Below are 15,719 nucleotides of genomic sequence, written 5' to 3'. Positions count from 1 at the left end.
TTCTGGGTTTTGTCTCTTTAAATTCAGTTCTATTGCGTCTTCTGACCTGTGTTCAGGTGATAGATTCTAGCTACTAAACCATTCCATAGGGTTCTCAATTTCAGTTATTTTTTTTTTTCTGTGTCAAATTTCTATTTGTTTTATTTGGACTTTCCTATGCCACATTTTATAGTTTTCTATTTCCTATGGTTATTTTCAAGTATGTTTTTTATTTCTTGTAGGGAGTAACAGGGAGGGGCTCTGTCCTATCACCTCACTTAAAGTCTGTGCATAGTGTTTGATAGTTTCACATTTATTTACTGTTGGGTATCTGCCTTCACACTGGGATGTCGGCTGCATAATATTGTTCTCTGCCCATGTGTGGACTGAACCCTCCCGACTTCCTGTGCCTGTCAGTTGCTTTCTGTCCACTGTCCTCCTTCCCTCTCCTTTGACCCCTGTCCTACGCCTGTGGCGGGGCCCCTGCCAGCCCTACTCACGGCAGCGGGTACTTCTTCCACAGCAGCTTGGCTGATAGGGTCTGGTACACTGTCTTCTGCTTCCCGTCGGAGCTGGGGCTGCTGGGACTGCTATGCACAACCTTGGAGCACTCCATTTGTTCATCCCACGAGCCGGACAGCACATAGTGGGCCTTGCCCTGGCTGTCACTCACCACTCCTGTCACCTGTGGACATTGGCAGGACCAGCGTAGGTGCACACTCTGCCCTGGGCCCCCTGGGGTGCTCAGAGGTGGCTGGTCCTGCTTACCTTCCGGGCTGCCTCTTTGGAGAAGTAGCTGTAGGGCAGGAACTTCAGCTGGCACCGGTCATTGGTCTTATGGTTCACAATCTCGATGTCCCCTGACTGGCGAAGGAAGGCAGTGGTCAGTGGCCAGCCCCCAGGCCATGCACCCCCTCCCCAAGGGCACCCTGACCTGGTCGATCCAGAGCTTGCCCACGATGATGTTGTGCACAGTTGAGGTGCTCTTCCTCCACACATAGTGGTTCCCACTGGCCTGGAATTCTAAGTGGATGGCACCTGGAGGCGGGGGACAGGTCAGAGGTCATGCCCCCCATGCAGGGCTCTGGCCAGTCTGCCCTTAGGCCTGGTGTCTTGAGAACCAGGCTGGGGGTTGGAGAGGCAGGCCTACAGGGAGGCCTCCCTTGGAAGCCCCCAGCTGGCTTTTGCATCACCAGAATCCTCCCTCTTAGGCAGAATGTCTCTGTCCCAGGAAGGCACCGGGCCCCAGCTCACCTAGCGGCATGATGGAGATGTATTTTCCCCGGAACTTGCTGGAGATGGTGATCTCCTGCCAGAGGCTCCAGCCATGCTTGGAGAACACGTAGTGCGCAGCTGAGGGGGGGTGGTGGCTCACCTGAGACCAGACCCATAGGACGTGAGCATCTGCCAGACATGAGCCCAGGTTCCACCTCCCCCAGCCAGGGAGGGACAGCTTGCGCTGTCTCAGCAGGCACAGCTCTGTGGCCATAGGAGCAGTCCTGGCTGTTCCTCAGGTGGCCATGGACCCAAGGCAGGCTCCCAGGAAGGCACTGCCTTGAGCAGAAAAGCATCCGGGTGCTGTCCTGAGCCTCTCAGTGCCTGGCTCCTGGGCTGTGAAATCATGCCTCAAAGATGTGCCTGTGACAGGTGCACTGAAGACTGATAAAACAAAGGGTGTCACACTGTGCTGAGGGTTCCATGTCCACTTCTCATCTAATCCTCCCCACATGCCAGATGCGGCTGCTGTGCTGTGTTATACCAAGGGGGCCCAGACTGGCAGTGTGATTTTAGCCAAGGGGCAGTTGGGGCCTGCCCCTGGCCAGCTTGGCTCCAGAGCAGGCATCCACATCAGTGCACTGCCCCCGGCCCAGCCCTCCCCTGCCTTACTGGCAGTGCCACCAAACCTCCCTTGTCTGTTCTTCCTTATTCCATGCTCCTCTGGCCGTGGGACCCAGGCTTCCCTCTCCTGAGTCTACTCACTCCCCAGGACAGCAGCCCTAGCCTAGCCCTGCCCCTCGCCTCCAGCTGCCCCTGAACACCTCCCCTCAGACAGGCAGAGCCCGACCAGGGCAGAGCCGGGCTCCCGCTGCCCCTAGTGTGCCTCGCCTAACTTCCTGTCTCTGAAAAAGGTGCCTACTTGCTTCCTATGCCCCAGGAGTGCAGGCCCAGCTGCAGACCACCCTGGGAGATGGTGAGCTGGCCCTGAACTCAGCTGCTGCCTCCCCAAGAGCCCGTGGGAAGCTCTTCCTCCTCCTCACCTACACTTCAGCATCCTGCCCTTCCAACCACTCACACTAAACGCTCGGCAGCCTCTATGGCTCTCCTAATGCTTCTCCTCTAACCCTGAGCAAAGCCTGCCTGCCCTTCCTTCAAAATGCATCCAGTATCTGCCCCCTCCACTCCCACCTCCACCTCCCCGGCCTCCCTGTGGGCCACTCCCTCCATTACAGGAGAGGGCTCCTCTGGCAGGTCAGGAGGCAGGCCCCACCCCAGGTGTACCACCCCTCCAGCTGCTGCTTCTCCACCCTCCTTTCGTTTCCTCCCTTCACTCTCTCTGCATCAGCAAAGCTGCTCCTTGACCACCCAAAAGAGCTGGAAGCAGCCACAGTATCCGCCCTGCTTTCCCAGCCCCATGAGAACTGGAGCCATGTCTGTTCACTTCCCAGCTGAAACCTCCATGCCTGAGCAGCACCTGGCATGTTGAGGGCATCTAACGTCTGCTGAATGGAGAAATACATTCACTCCAGGGTTCAGGCCAAGGACCTGGGATCACCCTGACTGCCCCCCACCCCCATATCCAAAGTGTCGGCAAACCAGCTGGCTCATCCTTCAAAAGCTGCCAGTGTTCTGGCCTCCCCCTTCACCCAGGTCTGGCCACCGCACCCCTGCGTGGGTCACTGCAGTCACCTCCTAACAGGGCCTTGCCGCAGCTGCAGCCTCTTCAACTAGCACCAGGATCTGAATGGCCAGCGTCCCATGCTCATGCCAGGAGCCAGGGCAATGCTGGCACCAACGGAATCCCCTCGTTTTCAACCAGGACGCCCAGGTTCAGCATGGGGCTGCCACTGAGGCTCCTGAGCCTGGGTCTTGGCATGTCTCCCTGGGGAAGGGATGGCGGGGACAGGCTGCTGTCACTGGCTGGGGCAGAGTCCATCCCACTGCACCCAGGCTCCTCCTGCCAGCTGCCTTCAGCTCGGTGGTGACCCCATGCTCCTCCCCAGCAGTGCCCACAGATGCCCCTCCACCTCTGCTCCACAGCATCCTGGCCTGGAGCTTATCCTCCCCGTCTCTGCAACCAGGCCTGACCCTGTCCTCACCATGCTGTGTTCTCATGCCTCTCACCGTCTCCAGGAGGCCCTGTGCTGCCCCTGCCATGGGAGGCCGTGCTTCCTGGCTGGACCTCAGCTTGATGGCCCCTTGGGTATGGGCAGTGGGGGTCAGAGGCTGCATCCCATTTGTCACCTTGGGCCTGGCAGGAACAGCTTGGCCAGAGTGTGGGCGGGCACCACCCAGCGCCAGCCTAGCTCGCTCACCTGCTCACAGAGGGAGCGCAGGCCCATGTCATCGAGGCGGTCCAGCTCAAAGGTCTCCCCCAGCATGGGGTTGAAGGGCTTGGCGATGCGGTGCACCGTGGTGGAGTAGGAGGACACAGAGAAGGCAGCCACCAGGCACATCTGCTCCACTGAGCTGGTGCAGTGCACCGCCTTGTCCAGCAGGTGGTGGTACTCCAGGTCCTCTGTCAGCCGCTGGAGCATGGACAGGGGCTCGTTGAAGTTCACCTGTGGGTGGGCAGTCAGGTTGGGCACCAGCCCCGGCTTGGCATGGTGCCCTTGCTTTTCTCAAATGTTCAGGGACATCCCTGCTCAGACGGCACCTTCACAGTGAGGCTCCTCTGATGGCCCTGTCCCAACACTGCGGCCCCCAAGCCATCACCTCCCTGGTCCCTTCTGCCTGTTTTCTTCATAGCCCTCCCCACTTTCTGGTCTGCTGCATCCTACACACTTTTATCATGTTTGCTGTCGCTCTCCTCTGCTCGGATGGACACCCGCCAAGGCCAGGGGTTCTGCCTGGCCCACTGCTGTATCTTCAGTGCCGAATCTTAGGAAGCAGTGAGAGAATGAGTGAATGAGCACATGAGTCTGTGGGTGGAGGAAGTGGGTCTTCCCCATGTTCTGAGCTGTGATGGGACCTGGCACAGGATGGGTTAGGCCCAGGGCCCCTGTCTCAGTGTCACATAGGGCAGGGTCACTCTCCCCACCATGATGCCATCGGGTACGAGTCTCAGCTTCCTTGTGTTATCTTGCTCCATCCTCCCGGACACTGTGAAGGGGGTGTTGTGATTCTCCCCACTCCACAGATGTGGACACAGAGGCTGGAGATGTGAAGGAACTCGTTCTGGGTCACACAGTAGAACCGTCTGGCCTGGTGGAGATGCCACCGTAGCCAGGTGGCATGAAGATCCAAGTTCTGCCCTCAGCCCACTGTGTGACCACACCGAGTCTGCATGTCCTGGGGATGGCACCAGGGATGGCTGCCAGCTGAAGGAGGGCCCACCCCTCCACACACAGCCCCATCCTGCCACTTCCCATCTACAGATCGGGACAGCCAGGACATGGTAAGGCCCCGTGAGATCCAGAGGTGCTCTGGGGCTCCCTAGGTTGCTGATCCATGCAGAGCTTCTCCCTGGCTCCTTCTGTCAGAGCCCAAAGATCCCTGTACTTTGGAAGATTGGGGAATGCCTATGTACACGATTAGATAATTAGTTACATGCTCCTCAGGTGCCATTAAGAAAATGACACTCCAAGGCTGTGTGTACTTCACACAGGCCATTACTTCTCATCCATGCACAGGAAAGCAGCCCCAGAGGACCTGCCAGGGCTGCCCTGCCCGAGCCACCCACCGGCATGGGGATCCTGGAGAGCTCCCGACCGATGCAGTTCTTCATGATGCTCCAGAGGTTAAGGCTGTAGTTGGGCTTGTTGGGGATGCGGACTCGCCTCTTGACTTTGGATGAACCCTTGGGCACGAGCGAGGCACCATCTAGTACCTGCCACAGAAGTGGGGACACCCCCGTCAGCAGAGGCCAGAGCGCCCCCTCAGCTTCCAGGTATCTGCCCTCCACCCTGAGAACTGGCACACTGCTCGTGAAGGGCAGGGTGGCGCTCCTGGACTGGGGCATGGGCCTGCCTGCCGGCCCTTACAGTGCTCCCTCTCACTTACATTGTCTGCTGAGCTCCAGTCCACAGAACTTGTCCCCGTGCTACCTTCAGTTTTTCTGCAGGAAACACAAAGCGGGAGGCAAGTTACTGATGAATCCCGAGGCCTCCTTGGGACCTGGCCCATCCTCTCTCTAGACAGCATCGTTTTCATTGCTAGTAAATGTCCTGGTCACTGCCGTCTGTTCTGTGTATAGACAGACACCGCATAACAACATTTCATTGGCGGATAGTGTATATGACAGTGGTCCCATAAGACTATCATACTATATTTTTAATATACCTTTTCTATGTTTAGATACACAAATCCTTAACCACTGTGTCACAATTGCCTACAATATTCAGTACAGTCGCATGTTGTACAGGTTTGTAGCCCAGGAGCAATAGGCTGTGCCATATAGCCCAGGTGTGTGGAGGCTCTATCAGCTAGGTTTGTGTAAATGAGGCTCACACAACAATGAAATCCCATCTGGAGCAAGACAGATTATTGATTTTTTGAGACAGGGTCTCTCTGTTGCCTAGGATAGAGTGCAGTAGCATCACCATGGCTCACTGTAGCCTCGACCTCCCTGGGCTCAAGCGACCCTCCCACCTCAGTCTCCCAAGTAGCTAGGACTGCAGGCCTGTACCACCACCCCTGGCTAGTTTTTGTATTTTTTGTAGAGAAAGGGTTTTGCCATGTTGCCCAGGCTGGTCTCGAACTCTTGTATTCAAGCAATCCTTTTACCCTTGGCCTCCCAAAGTGCTGGGAGCCAGTGGGCCTGGCCAAAGCAAGATTTAAAGGAAAGAAAACCCCAAGTAAACAAGTAGATAGCTGGTGAAAAGACCAGATGCAGCCTAAGACCAGGGTGGGGGAGGCTCTGCCCAGATGCAGCCACCTTACCTGTCTTCCTTGGCCTCAGTGATCACGGTGATGAAGGATGTGGAGTCTTCCATGGCATCAAAGTACTCGGTATCTTCATCTTCCTCACTGTCCTCTCCTTTGGGAGTCAAGAGGCTTCCTAGAGACATAGGCAGAGCTTTAGTTTGTAACTTCACAAAAGGCTCATCTTGCCTCCCTAAGTCCAGAGCCAAGGGCTCCCTCAACCCCCATCTGGCCTCACTCTCCTCCTGCTTCAGTCACCTGGGCAGCCCTGGGCCGCAGCCACCCTTGCTCCCTCTGCTAGAATCATGTGCTTTCAACACATTCATTGCACAGGGGCCTCTTTCTGGAAGCCCCCACCCCCCCGCCCCCGATCTCCCAGCATGTGGGTCAGTCTTTCTGTGGCCCAGCTTCCCTTTCTGTTGGACCCCTGTCCACGATCCCCATGACCCCCAACCCAAGGCTAGGTGGGTGGCCACCTGGCACCAGGACACCCCTGTCACACAAGGGACAGCTGGGCTCATTAAACTTAACTCTTGAGAATGTGAACCTAGGTGCAGAGAAACTGTTGCCAGTGGGTGATGGGCACGGGAGATACAAAGCACAAAAAGGCAGTCCAGAGTTGGCCAAGCCCAGCCCACACATGGACACAGCCAGGGATATGCATGTGGGGGAGCAGAAGTTGTATATGCAGAGCCAGCTGGCAGAAGGTCACGGGACAGCCCTGCCCTGGCCGCCCAGGCACTGACCCTCAATGAAGCTCTTAGAGGGGTTGGCCGGCCGGCCGGGGGCGCTGCGGAAGGCCCGCTCGAGGCTGTTGTGCTGCTTGGCCAGCTGCTCAATGGTTTCCTCCAAGTGCACGCGCTGCTCCTGCTCATACTGCAGTGCCCGCTGCCATTTCCGGCTGTGTATCTCTGCTAGTTCCAGGAAGTCCCTGCAGGCCTGGGGAGGGAGGGGTGGCGGTATGAGACCCTGGCCTCCGGCAGGGGTCCATCTGTCAGAGGCATGTGAACCAGAGCAACTCCATCTTCAACAGGAGCTGGGTAAGATGAGGCTGAAACCTACTGGGCTGCATTCCCAGACACTAAGGCATTCTAAGTCACAGGATGAGATACAAAATACAGGTCATAAAGACCTTGCTGCTAAAACAAGTTGCAGTAAAGGAGCCAGCCAAAACCCATCAAAACCAAAATGGTGACGAGAGTGGCCTCTGGTTGTCCTCACTGCTACACTCCCACCAGCGCCAGGACAGTTTACGAATGCCATGGCAACATCAGGAAGTTACCCTCTATGGTCTAAAAAGGGGGGCATGAATACTCTACCCCTTGTTTAGCACATCATCAAGAAATAACCATAAAAATAGGCAACAAGCAGCCCTAGGGGCTGCTGTGTCTATGGAGTAGCCATTCTTTTGTTCCTTTACTTTCTTAACAAACTCTCACTTTGCACTGCAGACTCGCCCTGATTCTTTCCTGTGCGAGATCCAAGAACCCTCTTGTGGGGTCTGGATCAGGACCCCTTTCCTATAACACATCTGCTCCCCCCACCCCCCCGCCATTCCCTGTGAGGACTAAGCTCTGATATTTTTTATCTTGCCCAAATTCCTATGTAAGGCGTCTGGGGAGTCATGCCCTAAAAACCATAAATTCTCATCAGATGGGTTTTATTTAACCCTATATATCGTGACTTACTTTCCAACCTGACTGGCATAACATTACGAGTCAAGGAAGACAAAGTATTTTATCCCAAAACATGCTTCTTGGCCATATTTTGAAGTGGCCCTGCAAAGCTGTCCTTTGTGCGGGAAAACGTGTATCTGTAAAGAATCCCTATTCACATAGATCGTTTTCTTCCAGGCCCTGCCAACCCTGAAGAGATTGAGTTTTAGCACCTTTTGAAGTTCTGATTAGGAAACATCTGTCATCTATTGTCTCTAAGGGGAGCCACTATAAGACTGAAAAAGAACCTTGGTCTCCACAATCTTTTATCTTAACCTGAACATTTCCTTTCTATTGATCCCAGGTCTTTAGATGACTCAACCAAGTGCCAACCAGAAAATGTTTAAATTAACCCATAGCCCGGAAGGCCCCTCCCCACCTTGCTTTTGAGTTGTCCTGCCTTTCTGAACCAAACCAATGTATTTCTTAAATGTATTTGATTGCTGCCTCATGCCTCCCTAAAATGTATAAAACCAAGCTGCACCCCGACCACCTTGGGCACATGTTCTCAGGGCCTCCCAAGAGCTATGTCATGGCCGTAGTCACTCATATTTGGCTCAGAATAAATCTTTTCAAATATTTTGCAGAGTCTGTTTCTGTTGACACCTGCAGTGAAGAAGGCCCTGGGGGCTGTCTAGCTTCCCTCTCTGCTGGGATGGTAACAAACATGCTCACTGCCCGCTTTGGCCTCCATGGGGATGTGGGAACCATAGCCGCCTCAGAGCCCACCCAGCAACCAGCACTCACCCTGGTTGGCCTCCCATGGTCAGGATGCCAGTTGGGGAGCAGCAAAGCCAGATGCCACGGGTGTGCACGCTGCCTCCCCAGCAGCAGCTCGCCTGGAGCTGAGGTGGCTGCTATTGCTCATCAAGGCAGGGGCTGAGCTCTCTGCAGCCACATCCTCCCTGCAGTGTTAGGCCTTAGGTTTGTCACTGGCCCTTGTCTACCACTGGGCCGGTCCCTGGCCATGGCACAGAAGGAAGGAAAGCCACGTTCTGCTATCCTACCCAGCTCAGAGAGGTAATTGGTCTTGTCTGGCAGAACTGTGACTGGCACTTTCTACCAAGCTACCTCAGAATCTGAATCACATAACTGCTTTTAAGGTTTTCCCTTCAAGCTTGTGGTCTACTAAGACATCCAGATTCTTTTCAGCTTCCCAGGTCCATAGGTGGTTGCACCACACAGTTTTGAAGCAGGGGATGGTCGTTCTGCCATCATTACAGTGGAGAGGATGGCTCAGGCTTCAGCTGTCCATGGAGGCCAGTGAGATCCAATCTAGGAACCTCTGAATTTGCCCTTTCTGGACACATTCTTTAACCCAGTAGGAAGGGATGTTTCCTTGGCCCACAGCTGCATCAGTGGCCCCAGCTGCCACTCCCCAGCACTCCCTCCCCACCCAACTGCCCCAGCTGACCTGGAGCACCCACTGAGCTCCATGCACATTGCAGGCTGTCCCACCCCAAAGGAGGAAGATGGGCACACCAGTCCTCACCTGTGACACAGAGATAAGGCAGCTGTTGAGGAAATATCAGGAGGTGATGTGGCAGGCGGGGCGAGGGAGCACTCAACAGATATGTCTTGTGGATCACCTCCCGCATCTGCCCCGGCACCTGGTGCCCAGGCCCATGACCGCTAACTCCCACCACTCCTCAGACCTCTGCAGCATCGCTCCCCCAGGAAATGGCCTCCTCCCTCAGTCATGCCCACTCAGACGCCTGCCCACTGGGTTGGTCTCTCCAGCGACTGTGCCAGGAATGGCCCTGAATCAGCAGCTGCTCCCAGATATTTGCTGCCGAATGACACCTACCAGGGGGGTGGGACTGACAGCAGTGGGAGCGAGCTGGGGGTGTCCTGAGGTGGCCTCAGGAGAGGATGGACCAGCACCTCCAAGGGTGGGAGGCTCCCCAAGGCTCTGCATTGGGGCACCCTGCCTGGGGGCTCAGCAGTCTCGCCCACCCCACAGGGAGAGCCCGAGCTCTGGTGGCCAGCCTGTCTTGGTGGAAAGGGTCCCCAGCCCAGCCCGCCCCTGCTCCAGAGCGCTGGCTGCACAGCCTGCTCCAGGGATGCCATTCCTTGAACAAGCCCTCCTCTGAGCACCTTCCCTTCCCCATCTCCCTCACAGCACCACGCAGGGTGGGCAGGGCAAGGCGTGCCTCCTTATCCTGGGGATGTGGAAATGGGGCCTAGAGATGCGGCATGGTCTGCCCAAGGAAGCCAGCAGAGTGTGGTGGCCAGGGGCGCACTATCAGGAGTTGGAAAACCTGGGTTCCAGCAGAAGCCCCTTGGCCCCTCTGAGCCCACGTCCTCTCTGTGAAACAGACAGTGGTGCCCGACAGATGCTGTGCCCACAAGCTGCCCTGTCTCTGCTCACCCAGCAAAATTCTCCAGGTAGGAGGAATGCAATCACCCCCATTGGACAGATGAAGGTCTCCTCCCCGCAGGTTGAGGCAGGGGGAAAGGTCTCCTCGAGGAAGGAAAGAAACCACCTTATCTCATGCGCGTCATCCTGATGATGTGTGAGACTGAGTCCAGGATGTTGAAGGTCTGGGCTATTTTGAGTTTATGGGTCTATAAGGCTGTCCCTTGGGTGTGAGGCTGCAGTCACTGTCCATCATGCAATTTGTAGACCCCATAGTGGGTCTGGGAGGGTCCTGGGAGACCTGGCTCCAGGCCTGACTCCACTGCTCCCTGGCTTGTGACTGGGAGCCGAGCCTTTCACCACCTGGGGTCCTACAGTGGCCTTCCTGCTTCACCCACAGCCCTGTCCCTCACTGCTGTAGGCCTTAGAGTGAGGACCCTGAAAACAGACTCAGAGACAGTGCATCTCAGCAGCCAGACCAGACGGCACCTCTTTGTTGGTTTTCTGCCAGTGGATGTAAGGGCGGTGGTGGAGGTGGGGGCACAGTATCCCTCTAGGTGCCTGAGGAATGTTCCAGACCCTTACAGAAGCCCTGTGAGGTGGGTAGACAGAGACTCCCACCCCATCCCAAGACAGCAAAGCTGGCTCTGAGGGCACCCAGCAAGGAGGTGGCAGAGCCAGATCCAGAACCCAGGTCCTGAACTGAGAGCTTGCTGTACCTCCTGCCTGGCTGCAGCTCCCACGAGACCCTCCTCCCCACATTGCCCTAAGCTTGGCCCAGTGCTTCGTCAAGTTAGTCTTGGTTCCAGCCACCTGTTCATGGCTCCCTGACACTGCTGCCCTCCTGCCCCTGTGCCACCGGTCGGCTGTGACCCTGGCCCATGCAGGTCTCCAGGCTCTGTTGAGCTGGTCTCATGGCAGGTACAGAGTGCAAGTCAGGAAGCGCACCCTCATCTCCCTGGGTGCCACTTCAGGGAAGTCCCCTGCATCCTGAGACTGAGGGCCAGGGAGAAGGGGCTAATTAGGTCAGCACAGGGTGAACAGGATGGGATCTCAGGTCTGTCTGGCCCCAGGACCACCTCCACACAAGGCACGATCCCCACGCCTGCCTGATGCGAGCAGGGGTGCAGAGGCCAGGGCTGTACTGTGCATGGTGAGAATGAATGGGTGCTTCATGGTTTTCTGAGTTCTTACCTATCTGGGTGCACAAGGCCTCTGCACCCGCCCTCCCTCATCCCTGCACCATCGCTTCCTGCCAATCTTCTACAGCCCCCAGAATCGTCCTCTTCGTCCACGAGTTCTCACATAGTTGGGTGCTTTGTTTTCATATACCTCATGTCATTTACAGCAAGACTTACAAAAGAGCTATACAACAGCAGTTTAAAATACTAGCCAAAGGTCATGGTAAGAATTCCCACAAACTCACATCTGAGGGTGCCTGGGCTTCCCAGCAGCAAAAGCAAAGAGGGAAAGATGACAAGAGAACAAAGATGAATTAGGCCCCCTACCTCCTACCTTTGCTGTTCACAGGGGCTCCAGTACTTTAGAAATGACCATTTTCTCCTTCAAGGGAAAATGGAGGATTTGTTGTTTTTTCCAGAGATCCAGGCAGCTGACAGCCTCTCATAGACACGGTTTCCAATCCTCTCCAGCCTCATCTCCTGGGGCTCCATTCCTTCCCAGGGACCTGAGTGTGGCCCACCAGGTCTTCTTGCTTTTCCCTGGCTCAAATCCAAACCCACCTGCTGATTCTGGTGCCAGCCCCACCTCCCTCACACCTCAGGCCCACTGTGAGGCAGGCCATTGCAGGCATTCTTACAAGCACTGAAATAGATTTTTTAAAAATATAGTGTGCATGACCGAGGAGGAAATGAAGGCTCAGGGTGACTGAGGGACTCGCCCAAGGCCATGAGGAGGTATGTGTAGGGCCAGGATCCAAGTCCCTGAGCATCTCACCTGCATGTCTCCCAGGACACGGAACCAGTGCTGTTACGGTTTACTTTGTAAGGCTAAGTCTTGATTGCTGTCTGGGACCCCCTTGAGGGCAGGGATGTTGTGGGATCCCAGAGCCTTCCTGGTGTGGAGTTAGGTTCCTGGGAGATACTAACAAGGCTGCCTGGGAATAACCCTGTCCAAGCAACAGAGCCCAGCCCTAGCCTCAGAGAGAAGGGGTGGCCTCCCAGCACCCTTAGCCCCAGCTGAGGACTTTGTTCACACAGCCAGGGTTGCTGGCTAATAACTTGGCTGTGAGTGACCTCGGTCCCCCTCAAGGCTACCAAAGGGCCGGCTGGCATCGTGCAGCAGGGAGACAGGAAGTCCCCGGGACAGCTGGGCTTCATCTGGGTACATGTGCCTAGGCTGGGCACATGCAGGTCATAGAGTGTCACAGTCACCTAAAAGCGGGACAGGGTGAAAGCTGCTGTGTGCTAATATCAAAGGCCTTATGTGTCTGCACCCAAGGCCTTTGCCATCACAGCAGATGAGCTGCCCTGGTCACCCTGTGGATGCAGAGAGCCTGTCCACCTCCTCCAGCCCGGATGCACCCACCTGGTGTCCATCCCCGACTCCCAGGGTCTCCTCTGCTGCTGCCAGCCTTCTCCAGGCCCCATCCTGGCTGTGCTGTGGGGAGAGGCAGGCGCCTGGCGTGGCCCTGCTGTTCTCAGAATGCTGAGCTGGGCTGTGTGCTGTGTGCTCAATAAGCTGGATTAGGCTTGGGGCCCAGCAGAGGGGCTGGCAGGGGGAGGTTCCCAGGGGCCCAGGGGGGGCCTGGCTGACCCAGCCCAGGCCTGAACGTGGTCTCATTTCTCTGAGGCTCTGTGACAACTCTACCTGGGGCCAGGGGACTCATGCTCAGCTGTAAGCGGGAGGAGAGACAGGCTGACCTGAAGCCCCTGCCCACACATTTGTGTCCTGCATTGTTTCAGGGGAGGGGAGTGAGGGGTCCTAGTGGGAGCTGGAGGTGGTGCCTGGGCCCGCATGGGTGCTACCCCACTGCCCACCCTGGGACAGGCCTGTAATCTCCTGGCGCCCTCCTGGGCTTCTACAGAGTCCCTGATTCTGTGACCTGTCAGGTTGATTGTCCTCAGCGTGGGGACAGAGTTCCAGTCTCCCAGGCCTGCCCCTTCCACCTACCCCCAAGTGCTGCACAGAGGGTTCCGGTGAGAGGGGTGTTGGGGCTGTGGGTGCTCTGAGATGCAGGGCCCCTGAGCAGTGTGGTCCTGTCTCCATGGGGAGGGCAGGGAGCCTGTTGAGTTGTCCCCAAGCAGAGTGAGAACCACAAAGCTCGACAGACAAGGGGGGGGTCTCCACCCTGGGGCAGCCCCACCTGGGGAGTCCAGGCCCTGCTTGCCCACCAGGGACTCTCCCTACTGAGAAGTCCGGCCTGGGGAAGAAGGCTGTAAGGGCTGCCCACCCAGGGGAAACCAAGTCAGGGGCCATGCCATGTGAGGTCTGAGCGGGGGTTGCTGCTGGTCACCGGTGCCCCATGGGACAGACATTGAGCGTCTCTGACCTGGAAACCTTTGCCCAGATGTACCCCAGGAAAAGGAGGACAAACTCTAATCGCTTTTGCTGTTCCTAATCTTAATCCTGACAGCGATCTCACTGCTCCCTGGGACAGGCGGGAGAGCAAGGTGTGAGGTCAGCTAGCCTGGGTCCCCTGTGTGTGACCTAGGGCAGCCTCTGAAGCTCTCGGGAGCATGCAGAGCCAGGACCCTGTCTGGCCTTCAGTGGCTGCCTGGAAACTTCCCTCCTAGACAGGGATGTGAGGGAGGCACCAGAGGCCTGCTAGGCATTGACGTGGGCAGCCATTGGGCTCATGGAGGAGGTGGGGAGATTGGTCAAACGCCCAGATGGTCCAGGCTGGGCAACTGGCTCCAGCCATTAGCACACGCAGGAGGTCCCAGCACCCCTGGTGCAGGGATAATGGGAGAAAGTGCGGCTGGTCCAGGACCTGCCAGGCATCTGACGTGTCTGCCCTCCAGCTCTGGGCTCCCAGGTGGGCGGCCGGAGGACCCTCTGCTCTCCTGGTTTCTAGGGCCAAGTCTACCCACCCTCCACGCTGATCCTCACATCCCTTGTTGCCACAGACTCTGCCTCTCACCAGCCTGTGGTTCTGAAGGTGATGAGTGGTGAGATCACAGAGAGTCATGGTCTCCCTGAGCCCCTCTGCATGGCCAGGGGACTCACTGGAGTAACAGGACCTTGCCTCCCCTGCCATTGAGGAGTGGTGGGCTGGCCTCACCTATTTTTTTTGAGACAGAGTCTTGCTCTTGCCCAGGTTGGAGGGCAGTGGTGCCATCTCAGCTCACTGCAACCTCTGCCTCCCAGGCTCAAACGATTCTTGTGCCTCAGCCTTCTGAGTAGCTGGGACTACAGGCACCTGCCACCACACCTGGCTAGTTTTTGTATTTTTAGTAGAGATAGGGTTTCACCATGTTGGCCAGGCTGGTCTCAAACTCCTGACCTCAAGTAATCTGCCCGCCTCGGCCTCCCAAAGTACTGGGATTACAGGCGTGAGCCACCGTGCCTGGCCTGGCTTCACTTTACACAGGATGAAACCCAAGCTCAGCAGGTGCCTCATAAAGGCAGGAAGGAACTGCACTGTGATTCTGGTCTTAAGTGTCTAAGACCCAGACTGGGGACCTGTGGAGCCACAAGGGGAAGTGCTGGGCTCCCCCAGGGATCCCTTTGGCCCAGCCAAGCTGTCATGCTGTGTCTCCATCACCTGCCTGCCCCCCCCGAGGCTGAGCTCCCAGGGCCTGCTCCTCACAGGAGCCCTTGGCACAGGCTGGTAGCACACAGGGGCCTCAGCCCTTCCCAGTCCCCACCGCGGGTCGATCAGAGTGTCTCCTTGATGTGACTCACTCTCGGCACTGGTGAAGCAGCTTTCCACTCCAATTAAAACTTTAAAATAGCCTCTCCACATTCAAAATAGTTTGTCACTCACACACAGGAACCAACACCATCTGGCTTCCAGTTTGCCAACTGATTTTAGACAAACCTGGAATCTATTTTTACCCATCTCCCCAGGTCCTGGATGAGCAAGCTGTCAGGAGCAGGACGGTGGTCAGCTGGGCAGAAACCTGCCCCACAGGCCCCGGAGGGACAACGGAGAGCAGCTCCGGGCCTCTCACCCCCGCCTGGGTTGGCCTAAGGAGCCCCACGTGACCTCCTGGGCCATGAGCCAAGCGGGGCCTCAGAGAAACCTCAGCATTTCTGGCAGTGGGGGCCCCTTCCGACAGGGGTCTTTGTTTCTACGATGCCCCACATCAGAAGCCCTGTATGAGGGCCCCAGGTTGCTGTCTCTGTTCCTGTGACCCTCTCCACAGCAGCCCTGCCTACCCCCGGTGCCCACTATGGCTATCTGGTGCCCCCAGTGTCTCCTACTTCCCCCTTGTACTTTGCCCTTGCAGCTGGAGTATCCCCAAGGGGAGTGTGCCCCGAGCCCACTCCATCGAGTGCTGGCTGTGCCGGGTGCCCTTCCTCCTCAGGTTTTCCCATGTCCTTGCCATCAGGATGTCGCAGGCACCCCATACTGCCCAGCCAGCCCTGCGGCAGGCACCAAAGTGTGTCTCCTGAGGGAC

The 15,719-nt window shown here is 56.8% G+C and overlaps 1 protein-coding gene across 7 annotated transcripts in view; it reads right to left on the bottom strand.

Moving 5' to 3' along the window:
- Positions 1–15,719, bottom strand: part of LOC105487217 (oxysterol binding protein 2) — a 222,089-nt gene that overhangs the window by 13,095 nt on the left and 193,275 nt on the right. For 4 of the 7 annotated variants that reach the window (XM_011750595.2, XM_071080411.1, XM_011750597.2 and 1 more), the window contains 9 exons: positions 6,807–6,999; positions 6,079–6,196; positions 5,200–5,254; positions 4,880–5,026; positions 3,513–3,758; positions 1,234–1,354; positions 914–1,017; positions 748–843; positions 480–664 (listed from right to left, as the gene is read on the bottom strand). In XM_011750595.2, coding sequence (XP_011748897.1) covers positions 480–664; positions 748–843; positions 914–1,017; positions 1,234–1,354; positions 3,513–3,758; positions 4,880–5,026; positions 5,200–5,254; positions 6,079–6,196; positions 6,807–6,999 — 1,265 coding nt within the window. Of the gene's footprint in view, positions 1–479; positions 665–747; positions 844–913; positions 1,018–1,233; positions 1,355–3,512; positions 3,759–4,879; positions 5,027–5,199; positions 5,255–6,078; positions 6,197–6,806; positions 7,000–9,189; positions 9,268–15,719 lie in introns of all 7 variants that reach the window. The other 3 variants (XM_071080408.1, XM_071080409.1, XM_071080410.1) reach the window with 1 other exon arrangement.

Source organism: Macaca nemestrina, chromosome 15 (genome assembly GCF_043159975.1).
Source record: "Macaca nemestrina isolate mMacNem1 chromosome 15, mMacNem.hap1, whole genome shotgun sequence".
Taxonomy (NCBI): domain Eukaryota; kingdom Metazoa; phylum Chordata; class Mammalia; order Primates; family Cercopithecidae; genus Macaca; species Macaca nemestrina.
This window is presented reverse-complemented; position numbering and strand designations above follow the sequence as displayed.